The 15,727-nt window shown below is 47.7% G+C and overlaps 1 protein-coding gene and 1 long non-coding RNA gene across 2 annotated transcripts in view; one reads left to right on the top strand and one right to left on the bottom strand.

Annotated features, from left to right (window-relative positions):
• The window catches only part of TBXAS1 (thromboxane A synthase 1), a 154,422-nt gene that overhangs the window by 61,916 nt on the left and 76,779 nt on the right, over positions 1 to 15,727 (bottom strand). The window contains exons 5-6 of the mRNA XM_006777104.2: positions 15,051 to 15,147; positions 4,274 to 4,390 (exon numbers count right to left, since the gene is read on the bottom strand). Of these exons, the coding sequence (XP_006777167.1) occupies positions 4,274 to 4,390; positions 15,051 to 15,147 (214 nt within the window). The remainder of the gene's footprint in view (positions 1 to 4,273; positions 4,391 to 15,050; positions 15,148 to 15,727) is intronic.
• Positions 1,705 to 15,523, top strand: LOC107185185. Its single transcript, XR_001516104.1, has 3 exons — positions 1,705 to 1,715; positions 8,515 to 8,520; positions 15,461 to 15,523. It is a non-coding gene; the product is annotated as an uncharacterized LOC107185185 (long non-coding RNA).

The raw sequence follows: 15,727 nt of genomic DNA on the forward strand, positions 1-15,727 counted from the left end.
ACAATCCCAGGGTTACTCATTAATAGCCTTTGGTAAAGAAACTAAAAAAAGGCTCTAAAAATCTAAGTAAATCTACCAGTTGCCCCTTAAAAAAATTAATCCTTTAGGAGAGAGGGTGAAAACTCTGGCAGGTTAACCTGGCAAAATCTCCCCCCAATAAAGCCATCAGTTGTTTCCCCCGCACTACGTAGCCATCCTTTAATATAAATCTCAGGAACTCGCCTGTCACTGGGCTATGACTTGATGGTCTCTTCTGATTCCGGAATCAGGCATGAATCAATCCATTTCCACTGTCTCTCTCTCTCTCTCTATTATCCCTGGTACAACTTAAGCCGGAAACCAATTTTATTTTAAATAAAAAATATGGATTTGTGATATAATGCTGATTTTAAAGTAACTTTCAAGCATTGTTGACTGAGGCAGCCTAATATCCACATAAATAAAGCCAGTTTTATTTGAATATTAATGACACAGATACAGTAAAGGACTTGGGCTGCCAAGGTGCCATGGGAAAAAGCCTGAGACTTCCAAGGGAAAATAAACCTTGATTTCAAGAATGAACTCTGAAGTTTGAAAACAAAGCCCAAAAGCTAGCCACAAATTCAGAAAGGACTGAAGATAATTGATATTTCAAAGTTATTTCTGGGAAAACTAACTTAGGAACCAGCAACCAAGTGAAGTGCAGGCTCCTGCTGGTTCTCTGAGCTTCTCCCAGCTCTGCCTCCTCCACCCAGACCCTGTGTGCCTCATTCTCCTCTTTGTGTCCTTGTGACCTGCTTTTTCTTTCTTTTTTAAATATATATTTTTATTGATTTCAGAGAGGAAAAGAGAGATAGGAACATCAATGATGAGAGAGAATCATTGATCGGCTGCCTCCTGCATGCCCTACACTGGGGATGGAGCCTACCACCCGGGCAAGTGCCCTGACCGGGAATTGAACCATGACCTTCTGGTTTATAGATTGATGCTCAACCACTGATCCATGACGGCTGGGCATGACCTACTTTTTCTATTTCCGTATATATCTAATATCTATATTGGTGACTCTCTAAAGAGGAAGCCAACAATTGGTTGCATCCTTGTATTTAATTTTTCCTTGATAAAATTATTTCCCTTTCTCTCAGTTTTAACATATATCCTTCCATAGGAAGCTTCCTGGTTCTTTGATTCTTCATTCATCCATTCATTCAGCAAATCATTACTTAGGGCCCATTATGTGCCTAGTGCCGTGCAGTGAACAATAAAGAAATAAACCAAGTCAAGTAAATGGAATGTTCGCTGGTGGTAGAGCTACAGAGGAGAATAAAGCAGGGAAGGGTTTGGGGTCCTGGGGCCCAGATTCTGAGAACGTGGGTAACCACAGGCCAGATGGTTGGACAAGGGACCAAGAGTCAGACAGATCCCCAGCCCTTTCCACTCTGGCTCTTATCGTAACGATGCCAGGGGACTTGTGACATTTATAGACTTAGAAGTCCTCCTTCTGCAGGTCCTAGGGTGGCTAGAATTATGTATTTTTAACAAGGGTTTCAGGTGCAGCTGTTGGTCACAAGCCCGTGGTTTGAGAACCAGTGATCTAGAGACCAGAGGCTGATGGGAGGTTTAGGTCCAAGATGCTGGGGAAAGAGGCAGTCAGAGACACTAATGTCTGGAAGCCTGCTCTTCTCTCTTCCCGCCTCCCTCCATCTTCCATAGGATAGAAGCCAGGCTCTTCCCATGTCCTCCATCTGGTCTGCACCTTGTCACAGGGTCCGTGCTCAGGGCCCCACACCTTGCTTGTTCTTCATATGCAAAGGGAAGTTGCTTTTGGGATTAGGAAAACTCTATCCCCCTAACAAATCTTGGCTTCCAAGACCCCTGTCTCTGTGTGGATCACATCAGCCTGGTGTGCAGTTCCAGGCTGAGCAATGACCTCCTTGCTCTGGACGGCACCACTTCTTCTGAAGCAACGAGAGCCACGGATCCGGTGGGGAGAGGAAATCACGGGGACACGATTTACGGAGCGTGAGACACTTACATTGGTCTCATGTTGGAAAAATATTATCCTTGTCACGTCCCTTTCAGTCCTCATGTTTCCTTCATTTAAGCAGCATTTAGCACCTCTTTCCTCCCTGAAATACTCCTCCTCCCTGTTCTCCTGGAATTCGATTGCAGCTCTTCTTCCTGAGTCTTCTTTGTAGGTTTCTGCTCTGCCCCTCACTTCAGTGTGGCTCTCCGCAGCCCCCCTTTCTCTCCTGGTGTTACAGGCGACCTCGCCCATATCTGTGTGTCTGATGACCGTCTTTCCTACCCTTATCTCCTGAGCTTCAGATCTGCAGCCAACATCTCCCTGATGCATCTGCTCAGTTATCTGTTTCCCAGGAACCTTAAACTCACCAGGTCTAAGCTCTCCAGAGAGGGGGAGGAAGAGGGATCCCCCGCCCCTGGAATGGCCTCCTTTCAAATGGAAACCCAAGAAAGAAAACTGACCTGTATTTAGTAGGAAGATGATTTTCTGTGGAGCTTTAACCTCACTGGGGGTATATGTTAAACAGTGGTCTAGAACTGACAAAACCCAGGGGATCTGTCTATGACATCCCCCCACCCCCCGCCTCTTTCATTTATGACAACCCCTTCCCCTAGTGCTGTGAACCACTGTGAGGGCCTCTATTTTCTACAACTAATTCAGACACTAAGATTTCGATTTCTGAACCAGAGGAAGGAGATGCTTTGGGTCCCCCAGCACTAGATTTATTTGGGAAACAACATTGTACCAGTTTCTGGAATATACCCTGTAAGGTGCTAAAGAAATCTAGACCCTGATACGGGTCTTTTTCCCCCTCAAAGAAACAGCTGAAGACTGACAAGAAAACTCTTTTCCTTTCTTACTGTTTTTTCCCCAATCAATACACTTCATCAGTGTCTTTTTAACAAATGAGATTCTCGCTGCATCTGTAGTGCCGCCACACCATTGCTGACTCATGAGTAAAGAAATAGGATGCACCATGTCCAGTGGATGTCACTCCCCTTCTTTGGTTAACTCCGCCAACCAGTCCCCGAATGGGCAGGTTGCAGCCTCCCTGGCAGGAGGGCGGCCCAGAGCACACACCAGGTCAGGGAGGGAGCCCTGCCCCGCTCCCAGCCTCCTTACATATTGAGGTTTCAAGGGAGAATTTGTTTGAAGGAAGGGCCTGCTTCTTTAAAAAGTTGTAAGCGGTGGAAACAAATTAAACCTCATTGAAGATGGACAGGATCACAGGTTTCTGAGAGAGCTCCCTTGGATGGAGTTAATTATGATGTACGGGACCCTTTCCTCTCCTGGGGGCTTCGGAAAATTCATAGGTTTTGAACATAGGGGTGAGCGTCTTGAGTTGAAGCTAAGAGTAGCTTTCATTTATTGAGCTGACGACAGGCCACTCCAAGCCCAGCCATTGTGGAACAGCTAGACGTGGTGGGTGGCGCTGGAACTGGGACTCATACTGAGGCAGCCCCTTCGCCACCGAACATAAGGGCTCCAGACCTCCTCCTCAGTGGTTGCAGAATTCGGAACAGAAACTAAAGCCAGATCGGCCATGGAGGGGCCATCAGTGAGGATCAGGAGTGGGAGAACTTGGCCAGGAGAAGAGGTGGGGGAGGGGGGAGCCCAGGGCTTACAGAGCTGGCAGCCTGTTGGGGATGCCACCCTTCCCTCCGCCTCAGCCGGGAAGGATGACCAGGGCGCTCATTCACCAGGGCCTGCCTGCGTGCCCAGAGCTCTTCCACGTGCACCCCCACTCCTCCCCAGGGACCATGGCCCTCTCCTCCCGCTTTGGGTCTGACCGGAGCCCACCTGTGTTTTGGGCTGTTCTCCGGCCCCTCGCTGTGTAAGGCGAGCCTCACTATTCAGGAGCATCCACACCACCTGCCAGGTTGTTAGAAAGCAGAGTCTGGGGGGGGGGGCATTGACAAGACCACCAGATGGTCCATTATACGTGAAAGTGTGAGGGACACTGCCCCAGTTTTCTCCCGTGTGCCCCCAGAGTGCCTGGGGCAGGGTCTGGGGACATAGAGGGGATGCCCTCAGTGCTGTTGATTCGATGGGTCTTGGCCCCTGAGGATGTGGGAGGCTGGGGAAACGGAAGACGCCGATGCAGCGTCCTGTGCTTTTGCAGAATAGCGAGGTCTAAAGGCCCCAGGAGGCAGGACATTTTGTTGGGCCATGTGGACGAGTGATGCAGGGTGAACCAGCTCCCCATCGCCATTTGAAGAAAAGAAACCTGTCCCTTAAGGAAGAGAGTCTGCATTTCCCGGGTCTTACCTCATTCAGCTTTTCAGGACTGAAAGCAGAAGTTAGGACACTTCTGACTTCTTCCCACCTTTTGTCACGTAAAAACACGATGCTGTCAGCTACCGGTTTGCATTCCAAACCCGTTGCCTGATGGAAAACAGCAAGCAGAGGGTTAGACCACAAGGGAGCCCGAGCCACCTGGGCGGCAGTGCAGGCCCATGACAAAAGTTTTAGTCACAGGTTCACCAACGACCAACAAACGGGGAGGTTTCGTTTGCAAGGATACAGGAGAAGAATATAGAGTCTTAAGGATAATGACCTGAAGATTCATGGCCGAGGGCCGGGGCAGCAGATGGATACGCTCTGCTGGCCCAGTTTGCCCTGGGACAATGAGGTCACCGCTGTATAAGTAACACAGCCGTCCTGTATGCTCAGCAGTCTCCCTGCAGAGTGAGGGGTCCCTGAGGACCGAGCAGCAGGCTTCTTGGGGTGAGCTAGTCTCCCCTGGGATGGAGTTTCAGGCCTGAACTTGATGGCAAGAAGTTTTGTGTGGCTGGATTGGTCAGGTGGGGCCGGGAGTTGACAGACTCATGTGTCTGGGTCTTTGGTGTGTGTGTTGTCAGGGTGGGGAGGGGGCGGGGAATGGGGGAAGATAAGGTGGGGAGTGTGGAGGGAGATGGGAGCGGGAAAGGAGAGTCCTTCAGAAGCTTATCCCAACAGAGCTGCTTCCGAAAGAGCCGTGTTTCTGTGTATTTCCACTCATTCACACACTCATTCATTCATTCCTTTTTCTCATTCAGCAAACATTTGTTGACTATGTAATACATGCAAGGCGATGGCTCTCCAGGGTTGAATAATGAAGGCGTAGGTTTGGCCCTCAAGGAGTTGATAGTCCAGTGGGGAAGCCGACAGGGAGCTCATAGACTAACGAACAGATGTCATTACTGCTCATGAGAAGGTGAGAGTTATGAAGTGAGGAAGCAGGGCAAGGTGAGAACATCATAGGGGACCAAACGGTCAGGAAGGCTTCTTGGAGGAGGAGGTAGCCAGCTGAGTCTGGAAGCATGCAAAGGACGAGCCCTCCTCACCCCTTCTTTCTAGGCTATTCTGTTTCTTCCTAAAACCAGCTACTCCCACCCAGTGGTCAAAGCTGGCCGCCCCCCCCAACCCCAAAGCTGATCAGTGTGTCCCCCCTCCCCCGCCCCAAGGTCTCAGGGTGTGAGGAGGACGGGGGATTGGAGGCCCAAGCACTCTTCAGAACCACATGTGATGTACGGTTTCACTAGTTCTTTTCCCCGTTTTAATTATAGTTGAAACATGAAGCCAGCCATCATAATTCAAAAGCCTTGTAAAAACTCCTATTTAGAGGAAAATTATAATTTTCTGATAAAATATGAACACTCAGAATAAGCTATAAAACATAACTGCAAAGTATCTAGGTGGGGGGAATTAATTATATATAAGAACCAAGGGGCTGGGCTATTTTTCTGCAGAGGAATCCTCTCCGTGTTTAGGATGAAATTCTTTAGGAGTGCCTTGGTCACCATGCAGAATGGTGGCTTTATGGAGTTATGGGAACATAACCCATTTGTTTAGGTTCCAGAGTCACAGGAGAAAGCGTGCATTAGGTATATTTATATGTTGGCAAGCACCCAGTCCTGTGCAAAGCTGCAGGCAATAAAGCATCCCACTCCAAGGAAGGCTGGGTGGTGGTTTATGGGGTCCTGATGAAACCGAATAAATTAGAGATAAGAGTCAAGATTGATTGGATATTGTATCCATCCATCAGACCTAGGACTGGATCCAAGACGTTTTTTATCTGGCACCTGGAGGACAAATCTAGCCCTCCGCGCTGTCAGCATCGCCCTCAAACCTCCCCCTCCCCAGTCGGCCGGGACGGTACTCTTCCCAGCCCACAGCTTCCATTAGGATTCCCCAGTTTTAATGGAGAATTTCAGGGGCATAGGTTAGAGAAATGTTTTCAGTTCTAGATGTCATACTGTAAGAGGGAGAGCGGCAAAAATCGGTCATTTCAGAAGAGGAGATGTGAATGGATGTCATATAAAATAGTTGTCAAGTTTTGGAATGTTCGGCGGCAAATAGAAGACTTGGATGACCAGAGAACAGTACTTAATGTGAGCTCAAAATATATTTACCGAAGGCATGTTACATGGGAGAGGAAATTTAGGTTGTTTTTAGGCCTGCGGGCGTAGAAATGGGTTCAATAGGGGAAGCTAACTTCCCAATAGTCAAAAGGCAGAATTAGTCCGGCTGGCATGGCTCAGTGGTTGAGCATCGAACTATGAACCAGGAGACCACAGTTTGATTCCCAGTCAGGGCACATACCTGGGTGTCGGGCTCGATCCCCAGTGTGGGATGTGGAGGAGGCAGTCGATCAATGATTCTCTCTCATCATTGATGTTTCTCTCTCTCTCTCCCTCTCCCTTCCTCTTTGAAATCAATAAAACAACAACAACTAAACAAACAAATAAAAGGCAGAATTGTTTAAAGAAAAAATAATCTGCCCTGAGTGATGAGCCCCCATTGCTGGAGACTCACCCCTTCCTGGAAATCCTGCACAGAAGGTTTGAGTGTCTGAGGGGTTAGGGGGTTGGCCTAAATGATCGTTAAAAACTCTTCCAAGCCTGAGACTTCCTCTCCAGAACACTCCTCCAGGTATTTTTGTATTAGTTCTCTTTCTCTCTCTCTCTCTCTCTCTCTCTCTCTCTCTCTCTCTCTCTCTCTTTCTCTCTCTCACACACACACACACACACACATTAATTGTGGCCAATTACACATAATTTAAAATGTACCATCTTAGCCATTTTAAGCATGCAGTTCGGTGGTCTTAAGTACATTCACACTGTTGTGTAGCCATCCCCACACACCCATCCGCAGAACTCTTTCATCTGGTGAAACTGAAACTCCGCCTATGAAACAGTAACTACCGCCCCATTCCTCAGGCCCTCTATGCTTAACAATTGATTAGGTTTGTTGAGGGAGGCCTCGAGAGACACAGAGAGCTCTTCTCCAAAGAAATGGGCAATGGAACCTGACCCGGAAATCTGCTGGGGGCAGGACTGTGAGTGTCGGAGCAGAAAAGGAGGCGGGACCAGGGAAACAGGGCTTTCTAGCCTCTTGTCTGTCCGCCCAGTCCTGTGTGCAGAGTCTCAGCGAAGGCATCTTCAATCGTTTTCTGGGCAGGAGTTTCCAGGCAGCAAGCCGTGGCCAGTGGAATTGGTGGAATCAGTATAGTGGGTGGCAAGCAGCGAGAGAGAGAGAGAGAGAGAGAGAGAGAGAGGGAGAGAGAGAGGGAAGAGAGAGAGAGGCAATAAATAGAGCAGAGTAGAAAGAGGAGTGTTTTATAAAGTACGGCTATTTTGTTGTTGTAAAACTTTTATTCAAAAGTATGCGTGTGTGGTATATATATACATAGAGAGAAAGATAGTGACTGTTCTGTGTCATGATGTGAAATGTGTTTCTTATTGTAGGCCACAGTCAAAAAAAGTTTGAAAAACCTACTGTAACCAAAACACCAAATTTTGGAGTTGGCCTCTCCCTCAACTAATATCCTCTCAGTCAAAGTGTTGTTAGGTTGTCAACATTTATTGAGCACCTACTATGTGCCAGGTGCTATATTAGCAAAGAATGGGACTCTTGTCCTCAAGGGGCTCATGGGGTGGTTTTTAACCAACATCTGTTGATCTTACAGCTATGAAAGTCCTTTCTATGTCATTTCAATAAGTTGGGGGTAATTCTCCAGCAATAGGGAGACCTGTCCTGGTAAGCAGTGATGGTCCAGCAGTGGCCTCCCTGCTACCTGTTCCTTGGACAGCTGACCGGGTTTATCTTTTCAATTAAGATCTCATAAAACAGAGCCTGACTTCCTACTAGACCAGCTAAGCATAAACCGTAAGCTTTGAAGAATGCCACAATCCCGGGGAGCAAGTTATTAAAGAAAACGAACACCTTGGCATCCTGAGGTCCCATGAAGAGAGAAACCATTAATTGGGTGTTTGTCCTGGGCCAAACCGGATTCTCAGCTGACCTGGAGAGCCGCACAGAGCGCTGCGAAGCCCGGGCAGGGCCCTCTGCTGTGCCCGAGTGTGCAGGTTGTTATGAAAAAGGCACAAGCGACATAACAGAACATGAGGCCGTAGCCTGCATGTTTCCTTGTGTCCTGGGATCAGCAAGAACATCGACTCTAGATCCGTGTGATGCCTGTGAGGCTGTGGCATAGAAGCCAACGGTTCTCAGGTGGCCACGCCGAGCTGCAGGTCGCGTACACAGAGTGAGGTGCTTTTAAAGACGCCAAGAGATACTGACAGACTTCGGGGTCCTGGTGCGAGCATTGCCAACTTGTTCAGTGGGGTGTCAAGTAGGCTGCAAAAATATTAATACAAGAAAGCGTGCCGTGACCACTGTGCCAAACCTAATTTTCACACAACCGTGCACAGATGAGAGGCTTCCTGGCACCACCTGTCTCTCTCCTCACCTGGCAGGTGCAGCATGTTTCCCATCCCCTCATTATATTATAACCAACAACTAACTACTCTAGAACCCCAAATTCTATTCCTGAGAACATATGCTGTTTTCAACACGTGGCTACACCTGCACAGAAATTGCCATCAGGGCTTCCATCTTGGTGCTTTGAAATAGTGAAGTGTTCCATCCCCACTGGACGATCGTCACCCACTCACTCTCCACCAGAGGAAGAGGGTCCCAAAGGTCACGTGATCTTCCCTGTCTCGGCTTCCGACATGGACTGGCCAGAGAGCGTGGCCTCGGAGGAAGTGGGTGTGGTGTGTGGTGTGTGGTGTGTCCACAGCTCAGGGGGGCAATGGAGGCTAGATCCAGCTTGGGCTCCATCTGCCAACTCATCATCTAATTGGACAAAGGCATGCTATGGACTCGGGTGGCCCTGCTGATAGGGTTTCCAGCATTTCCTCCAGGGAGGGGAACCACACGCTTGCATCTGTGTTTGCACTGGCCCCATGCCAATGGCGGCGTGGGGTTTCCTGACTGGGGAAGCGGGTGAGAGGGTTTGGGAAATCATGCCTCCTGAGGAAGATCTTCACCGGCCCTCAGCAGCTTCTCGTAGGAGCGGTGTTAAGGAGGGTGGGGTGTCTCTGACATGTCCCCTTTCACACTCGGCTGGGAAGGGCAAGTCTCCTGAGAGGATGAATGTTGCCTCGGGAGAGGCTGCACCTGGGCAGCCAGGGCCCTGGGTTCCTGTGGTTCTGGATAAAACCACCCACAAATCATCCCGTGGCTTCCGACGTGTCTCTTGTGAGCCAAGGGTGTGACCGGACCTGTGCCTGGAGCGGCGACCCTGTGTCACCCATGAGGACCTCAGGGCTGGTACCCACCACACACTGAACTCCCAGCACCTTTCATCTCTACTCTATGTCCAGGCAGAGCCTGGAGATGCACACGCCACAGCTGGACCCACTCTCCGTGTTGACATTTGGACTAGAACTCAGAGCTTCCGGCAGCAGGTTTAGTGACTGAGTGCACCCCTCCATGCTCCCTTCCAATAGACCCTGCCCTGGACCACAGACCCCCTACCTCGCTCACCCTTCCCACAGCTCCCCCAGCTCTGGGCTTGGGGAGAGACCAGGGGTGGGAAGTTCTGCCGCTGGTTGTGACCATCCCTGCTGAGTCACGTTGTGACCATCCCTGCTGAGTCATGCGGGCCCAGCTCCAGTTTCTGCAGATATTAAAGTAAGAGCTGCCCTGGGTCCATGGAGTGCCTGATAGCAAAGAGGAGCTGATTAAAAATATTTAAATAAAAATAACCAAGTCTCGAGGTGATGGGACAATAGGTCCTATAAACGTTAGAAGATTGGTTTGGGTTTAATGGTAAACTGTGGTTCATGACCAGGAAGCAACATCAGGAAGTGCTGCGGGCACTGATAGAGGCCAAGAGTCCATTTGGAAACTGGGAAAGTTAGAGCAGTCTTTCCATAGAATTGAGAGCCTCAAAAAATGTGATGGGGCCCTAGCCAGTTTGGCTCTGTGGATAGAATATTGGCCTGCGGACTGAAAGGTGTGTCCCAGGTTCAATTCTGGTCAAGGGCACATGCCCGGGTTGCGGGCTCAATCCCCAGTTAGCGGGTGTGCAGGAGGCAGCCAGTCAATGCTTCTCTCTCATCACTGATGTTTCTCTCTCTCTCTCTCTCTCTCTCTCTCTCTCTCTCTCTCTCTCTCTCTCTCTCTCTGGGGAGGGTTAGGGGGCAGGTGGGAGTGGGGTAAGAGATCAACCGGAAGTGTGATGGGCATGCATATAAGCATAACCAATGGACATAAGACACTGGGGGGTAGGGGAGGCCAGGGGATTGTCAAGGGCGGGGGAAATAAAAGGAGACATATGTAATACTCTTTGTAATACTTTAAGCAATAAAAAAAAAGAAGTGTGATGGGGATCCAGCACATGTGGCTCAGTGGTCGAGCATCGACCTATGAACCAGGAGGTCCCGGGTTTGATTGTTAATCAAGGCTCCTGCCCGGGTTGCTGGCTCAATTTCCAGTGGGGGGTTTGCAGGAGGCAGCTGATCAATGCTTCTCTCTCATCGATGTTTCTAGCTCTCTCTCCCTCTCCCTTCCTCTCTGTGGAAAACCAATAAAATATATTTTTAAAAAAAGATGTGAATTCTCTCATAAGAGGAAACCTCAACTGCCAGGAGCATAACAATGACAACAAAAATATACCAAACAATAAGGTATGCCCTGGTTCTCAAACCTTCAGTATTAGCACCACAGGCTACTTATTTCATCTACTATAACTAGGAAAAAAATACTTTAAAAATTGAAGTTCTTTTGATAAGAGAGCAATATTATGGTAAATTAAATGCCAAAAAAATGATAGAGCGTAGCCATATTATAAATAATATTACTTTAGACCAAGTTATAGACCATGCTCTAATGCTTCTTGTAATATGTGTGAAATGTTTGCACCTGGCTATAAAGCAAGTCATGTTCCTGGACTGAAGAAACTGTAAGGAGGCTAGTCACTAGGGAGAGGAAGCCAGGCATTGCTACTTGACATCATTACCCGGCACCCACAGCGACCATTTCCGGGCTGGGCTGGGCTGGGCTGTGGGCTGCATTTTGTGCCATGGGGTCTTGGCAGCGTTGGCTGCGATTTGGTGGGCTGTCATTCCGGAGTGGTGGCAGGGCCTATGTCCCACTTGGGGGAAGCCAAGTGTTGCTTTGTTAGCACCAAGTCTGCAGTGCTAAAATTTCTTTGTAAATGGCCAGTGCACGTCACAGCGGCATTCCTGTGTTGAGCTTCTGCGCCCGGGTGGTCAGTGCGTGCCATAGCGACCGGGCGGACAGTTAGAGAGCTCACATCACCCTTCTGCGCCCTGATGGTCAGTGCGCCTCATAGTGACCGGGCGGACAGTTAGAGAGCTCACATCACCCTGCCACATCACCAGGTCGGTGGGGCCCACATGCGTCAAGTGTGAATTTGTGAGCAAACATGGGTTCTCACAACAGAAAGTGAAGCCATGCATTATTTAAGTTCCTTTTCACCTAATGTAGCAAACTAATATGCTGAAGTGTTTTCTGTATCACAAGGGACCATTTGGTAGAAGCTTGCATGGAGTAAGCGGTTAATGTTTACTGAGTGAATGTATAATAAAGCTGGGTAGCGGAACACCTACATAAACATGGCTTATTGGAGGGGAGGCAGCATGGTGTCACAAGGAGAAATCACGCCTCACTAATCTTGAGTTCTTTGAGCAGATAAATAAGCAGATGGATAAGAGGAAACCACAGAACCCAATTTAATTTGACTTTCAAAAGCCTGGGAGAAAAATCCCACTCTAAGATGGTTTTTTAAAAATGGAGTCACTAAGGATTGTTTTGTCATCAATATGGAATTGGCTGAAAGCCTGTAAACAAAGCTAGAGAAGTGGCTGTGTCCCCAGATGGAAAAGTATAAACATCGGCGTTTTCTAGAGCTCTAATCTTTGATGGGTCTTCTTCCATGTTTATGAAGAAGAGAAGTGAAAGTGTATATTGACTTGCAGGCTCAGGTAATGCCTAGGACTTCTAGGGAGAGTGTCAAGTTGATGGGGATTCAGTTCAGATTGAACAAGGACATGCTGGATACTGAATAGTCCTTATGTGCTTGGGCCATGGGGTACAAACAGTAGTACAAGCCTTAAAGAGCTAATGATCAAATTAGGGTGAAAGCCATACGTTCATGTACTGTAACTAGTAGGGGGCACAGAGGCTCAGTTGTGAAATTGAGTGACGCTGATGATAAGCGTTATAAGAGTTGAGAGGAGAAAAGTAGGGAAGGCTTCATGGAGGAGGCAAAATTGGAGGACAGCCTGGAAGATTAGCTAGGGATTGGACAGATGCCAAGAGGTAGAGGTCTTCCTATTAATAGCAGCTAGTGCTCCTTGAGTGCTTGTCTTGCCTGCAGGTAAGGCAGGATTTATATGTGTGATCTCATTTAGCCTTCACCAGCCCAAAGGTAGATCATCTCCCCACCTTCCAAAGGAGGAAGGAGAGGCTTGAAGGAGTTAAGTAATTTTCTGAAGTTCACATCACTGGTAAATGCAAAACCCACTTTTATGCTGCCTCCAATTCTAGTGGGAGTGTCAGCACGAGCAAAGGCCCTGGGGCAGGGCTTTCCAAAGGAGGTTACCCAGAGAATGGAGAGGCTGGTCCCACTGGAGTGACAGCTTGTATTGGGAGCAGTGAGAGGTGAGATTGGAGGATATGAAATGTATCTAAAGTATAGAGGCCCTTAAATCCCATCAGGGGAACTTGAACTTCATCCTGAGTACACTGTGTTGAGTGCAAGAAGGAAATTAGAACCATATTCTGAATTTGGGGCTTGTAAACCTTAGTCTGGGGTTGAGAAAAATTAGAGAGGACAGACAAATGATTTAGAGGAGAAGTGGACCGAAGGTGGGGCAAATTTGTTGGTGCACATTGCTTGCATGTGTATGTTGAGTGAATGTCTGCTCCTAATATATCAATTAGAGGACAGCCCTCTTCCAAGTCAGCCATCAGGACCTTGGTAACATCTGGGTGTCACATGAAACACTAGGGAGGCACGTGGCTGCCACGTCCCATCTCACTGCTTAGGGGTTAAGGGTACTCAAGAACCGTGGCAGGCTCTCAGAGTGCCTTCGCTGTCTGCTAAGACACAGCTTGGGGGTCTGGGCCCTGTGACTCACTGGCTTCCGCCACTTCTATAATCAACACTCTTTGAGCAAAAACCAACAACTGCATTTACTATCAGACCCAGTCTCTCAGAGTCCAACGCCACAGAAGACCTTGAACTTGAACAGGGGAACAGCAATATAATGTTCGGGGAAGAGAACCTAGAGGCAGCATAGTGAACTTCTGCAGTTCCTTCAGCCATCCCTCCAGGCCACCTTCTCGTGGCCATGCGGCGTCTGGAACTGGGCATGAAGCTCGGGGCTGGACAATGAGCATGTTTGGGTGAGCAGCCAGCTACTCAGTGAAACCTTGCCGGTCCAGAAATGCCCCCTGAGGCAACTGTCATAGTTGTGGCAGGAAAAAGCGCCCTGGACTTGAGTTGGGAGATGGCATGTGAATCCCTGCTCTTCCTACTAGTCATGTGACCAGGGTAGTCACTTCATCAGGTCTTAGTCCCCTTGTTTGTTCAATAGAGATGATAATTGTACCAATCTCATTAGTTCTGATGAAATTTAATGAGAACAAAACACTCTGGGTGGCTCAACCAGCACAGAACACAGGGGGTCTATGCAACTTTCTTTAAGATTCAACCCCCGAGATCTCCCACCTAATAAACCTTCTTCTGTCCCCATCCTGGGTCTCACAGTGTTTTCTACAGCAGTACACTCACCCTACCATAGTGTACTGGTCCCTCTGCCTGTCGGCCTCTGTCCCTAGACCTTGAGGTCCTTGAGGACAAGGCTGAGTCTTCTATGTCTTTATGACAAGCACCAGCACCAAAAGTTTGCCAAATAACCAACAAGAGTGACTACATTACCAACTATCCACATAAGAATGGGAGATGAGTTTAATTTGACAAAAAAAAAAAGTTGGCACATAGTGATTCTCTGAAGTCTCACAAATAAGTTTTTTTTCACTTTAGACTCATTTTAAGAACCAACATAAATGCTATTGGTCTTCTCTGCTAGAATTCTTATTTCCCCACTTTTGGAAAATATGGACTACTCTGACCTCTGCCATCCTCTGTCACCTCTTCCACTCCTTGGGATTTCTCATCAAAGATAAAAAGTAGGAAATATACTTTTTAAAAAGATGGAGTGTGTACATCCTTTAGTGGGTCGGAGACTTGAACTGACATAAAGGGGTCACTTCCAGGCTCCTCCTGCTACCTGGGGACAAATTTCCCTCTTAATGTTGCTTGTCTTTCCTTTCCAACCTCAAGAATTTTCTACTCTCTGAGCAAGATATCAGCACAAGAGGCTCAAAATTTTGCTTTTTCTCTGTCATTTATTAACCTTGCTGGGCCTTCCTCAGTCACTTGACCTGTGCCCTCTAGATTCCTCCAGCTTTGAACAACCCTCCAGGTTTTAGCATTTTTATAACCACAGCTTCTCTTGCTCTGTAGCTGTCTTGAAGCATTTCTTAAAGGTAAATTCCATTCTTTTTCACCAGTCCTGTACACCTCTTTTGAAAACCTGAATTCACTGGGGAGCTCAATTTTGAGTTGAGCTGATCTAGACCTGATAAGAGACCCAATCATGGCCCTATTAGATGTGATGTGCAGTCCTTGCATCTGAGAATAATTCCCCACACATCCATATGCAGAAAGAAAACTACATACCATCCTGTTGGTAAAATTACTGAAGTTCTCAACCAACACCTGCTTGATCATGTCTGGCTCCGAGATAACGATAAACATCCGACGGCCGAGATAGTACCTGGGAGGAATAAAAGAATTAGTTTAAAATATGTTGTATCTGTCTATCCATTTATCCTTTCAAAAAAGAGTTCGTAGTGGCTTGGCGTGAAGGATAAAAGACAAACAGGAAGTAAAGATGCAGAGTAGAGGAGGGCGGGCACGAGCTAATCCTGAGGAACCGGGATGATCTAACTAACATTCCACAGACATTTAGAGAATCCTACCTGTACCAGTCCCTGGAGATTCCCTGCATCCAGGGAGCTCATAGCCTGATAGAAAAGATGGATCTGTAAGTATAAACACCTTAATAAGGAATTCATAAGATCCAGCAGTAAGACCAAGAAGAAAATGGCCGAGGTCATTATTGTCCACATTGTTCAAAAGTGGAGAGAGAGTCATTCTAGAAAAAAAAGATTCTTGGAAAAAATCTGAAGTGAATTAATAAGCATTTGTGAGAATTCAGGAAAGATTAAACCTGCTGGGGAAGGGCTGAACATCTGGTTGCCACATCTGCATATGAAGGAACTCCACAGATACTTGGACGTTAACGAAGAATTGAGGGCAAGGACTGGTCAGTCAGCTGGTGCTAATGCATTCTA

The sequence above is a fragment of the Myotis davidii genome, unplaced genomic scaffold (genome assembly GCF_000327345.1).
Source record: "Myotis davidii unplaced genomic scaffold, ASM32734v1 scaffold329, whole genome shotgun sequence".
NCBI classification, from domain to species: domain Eukaryota; kingdom Metazoa; phylum Chordata; class Mammalia; order Chiroptera; family Vespertilionidae; genus Myotis; species Myotis davidii.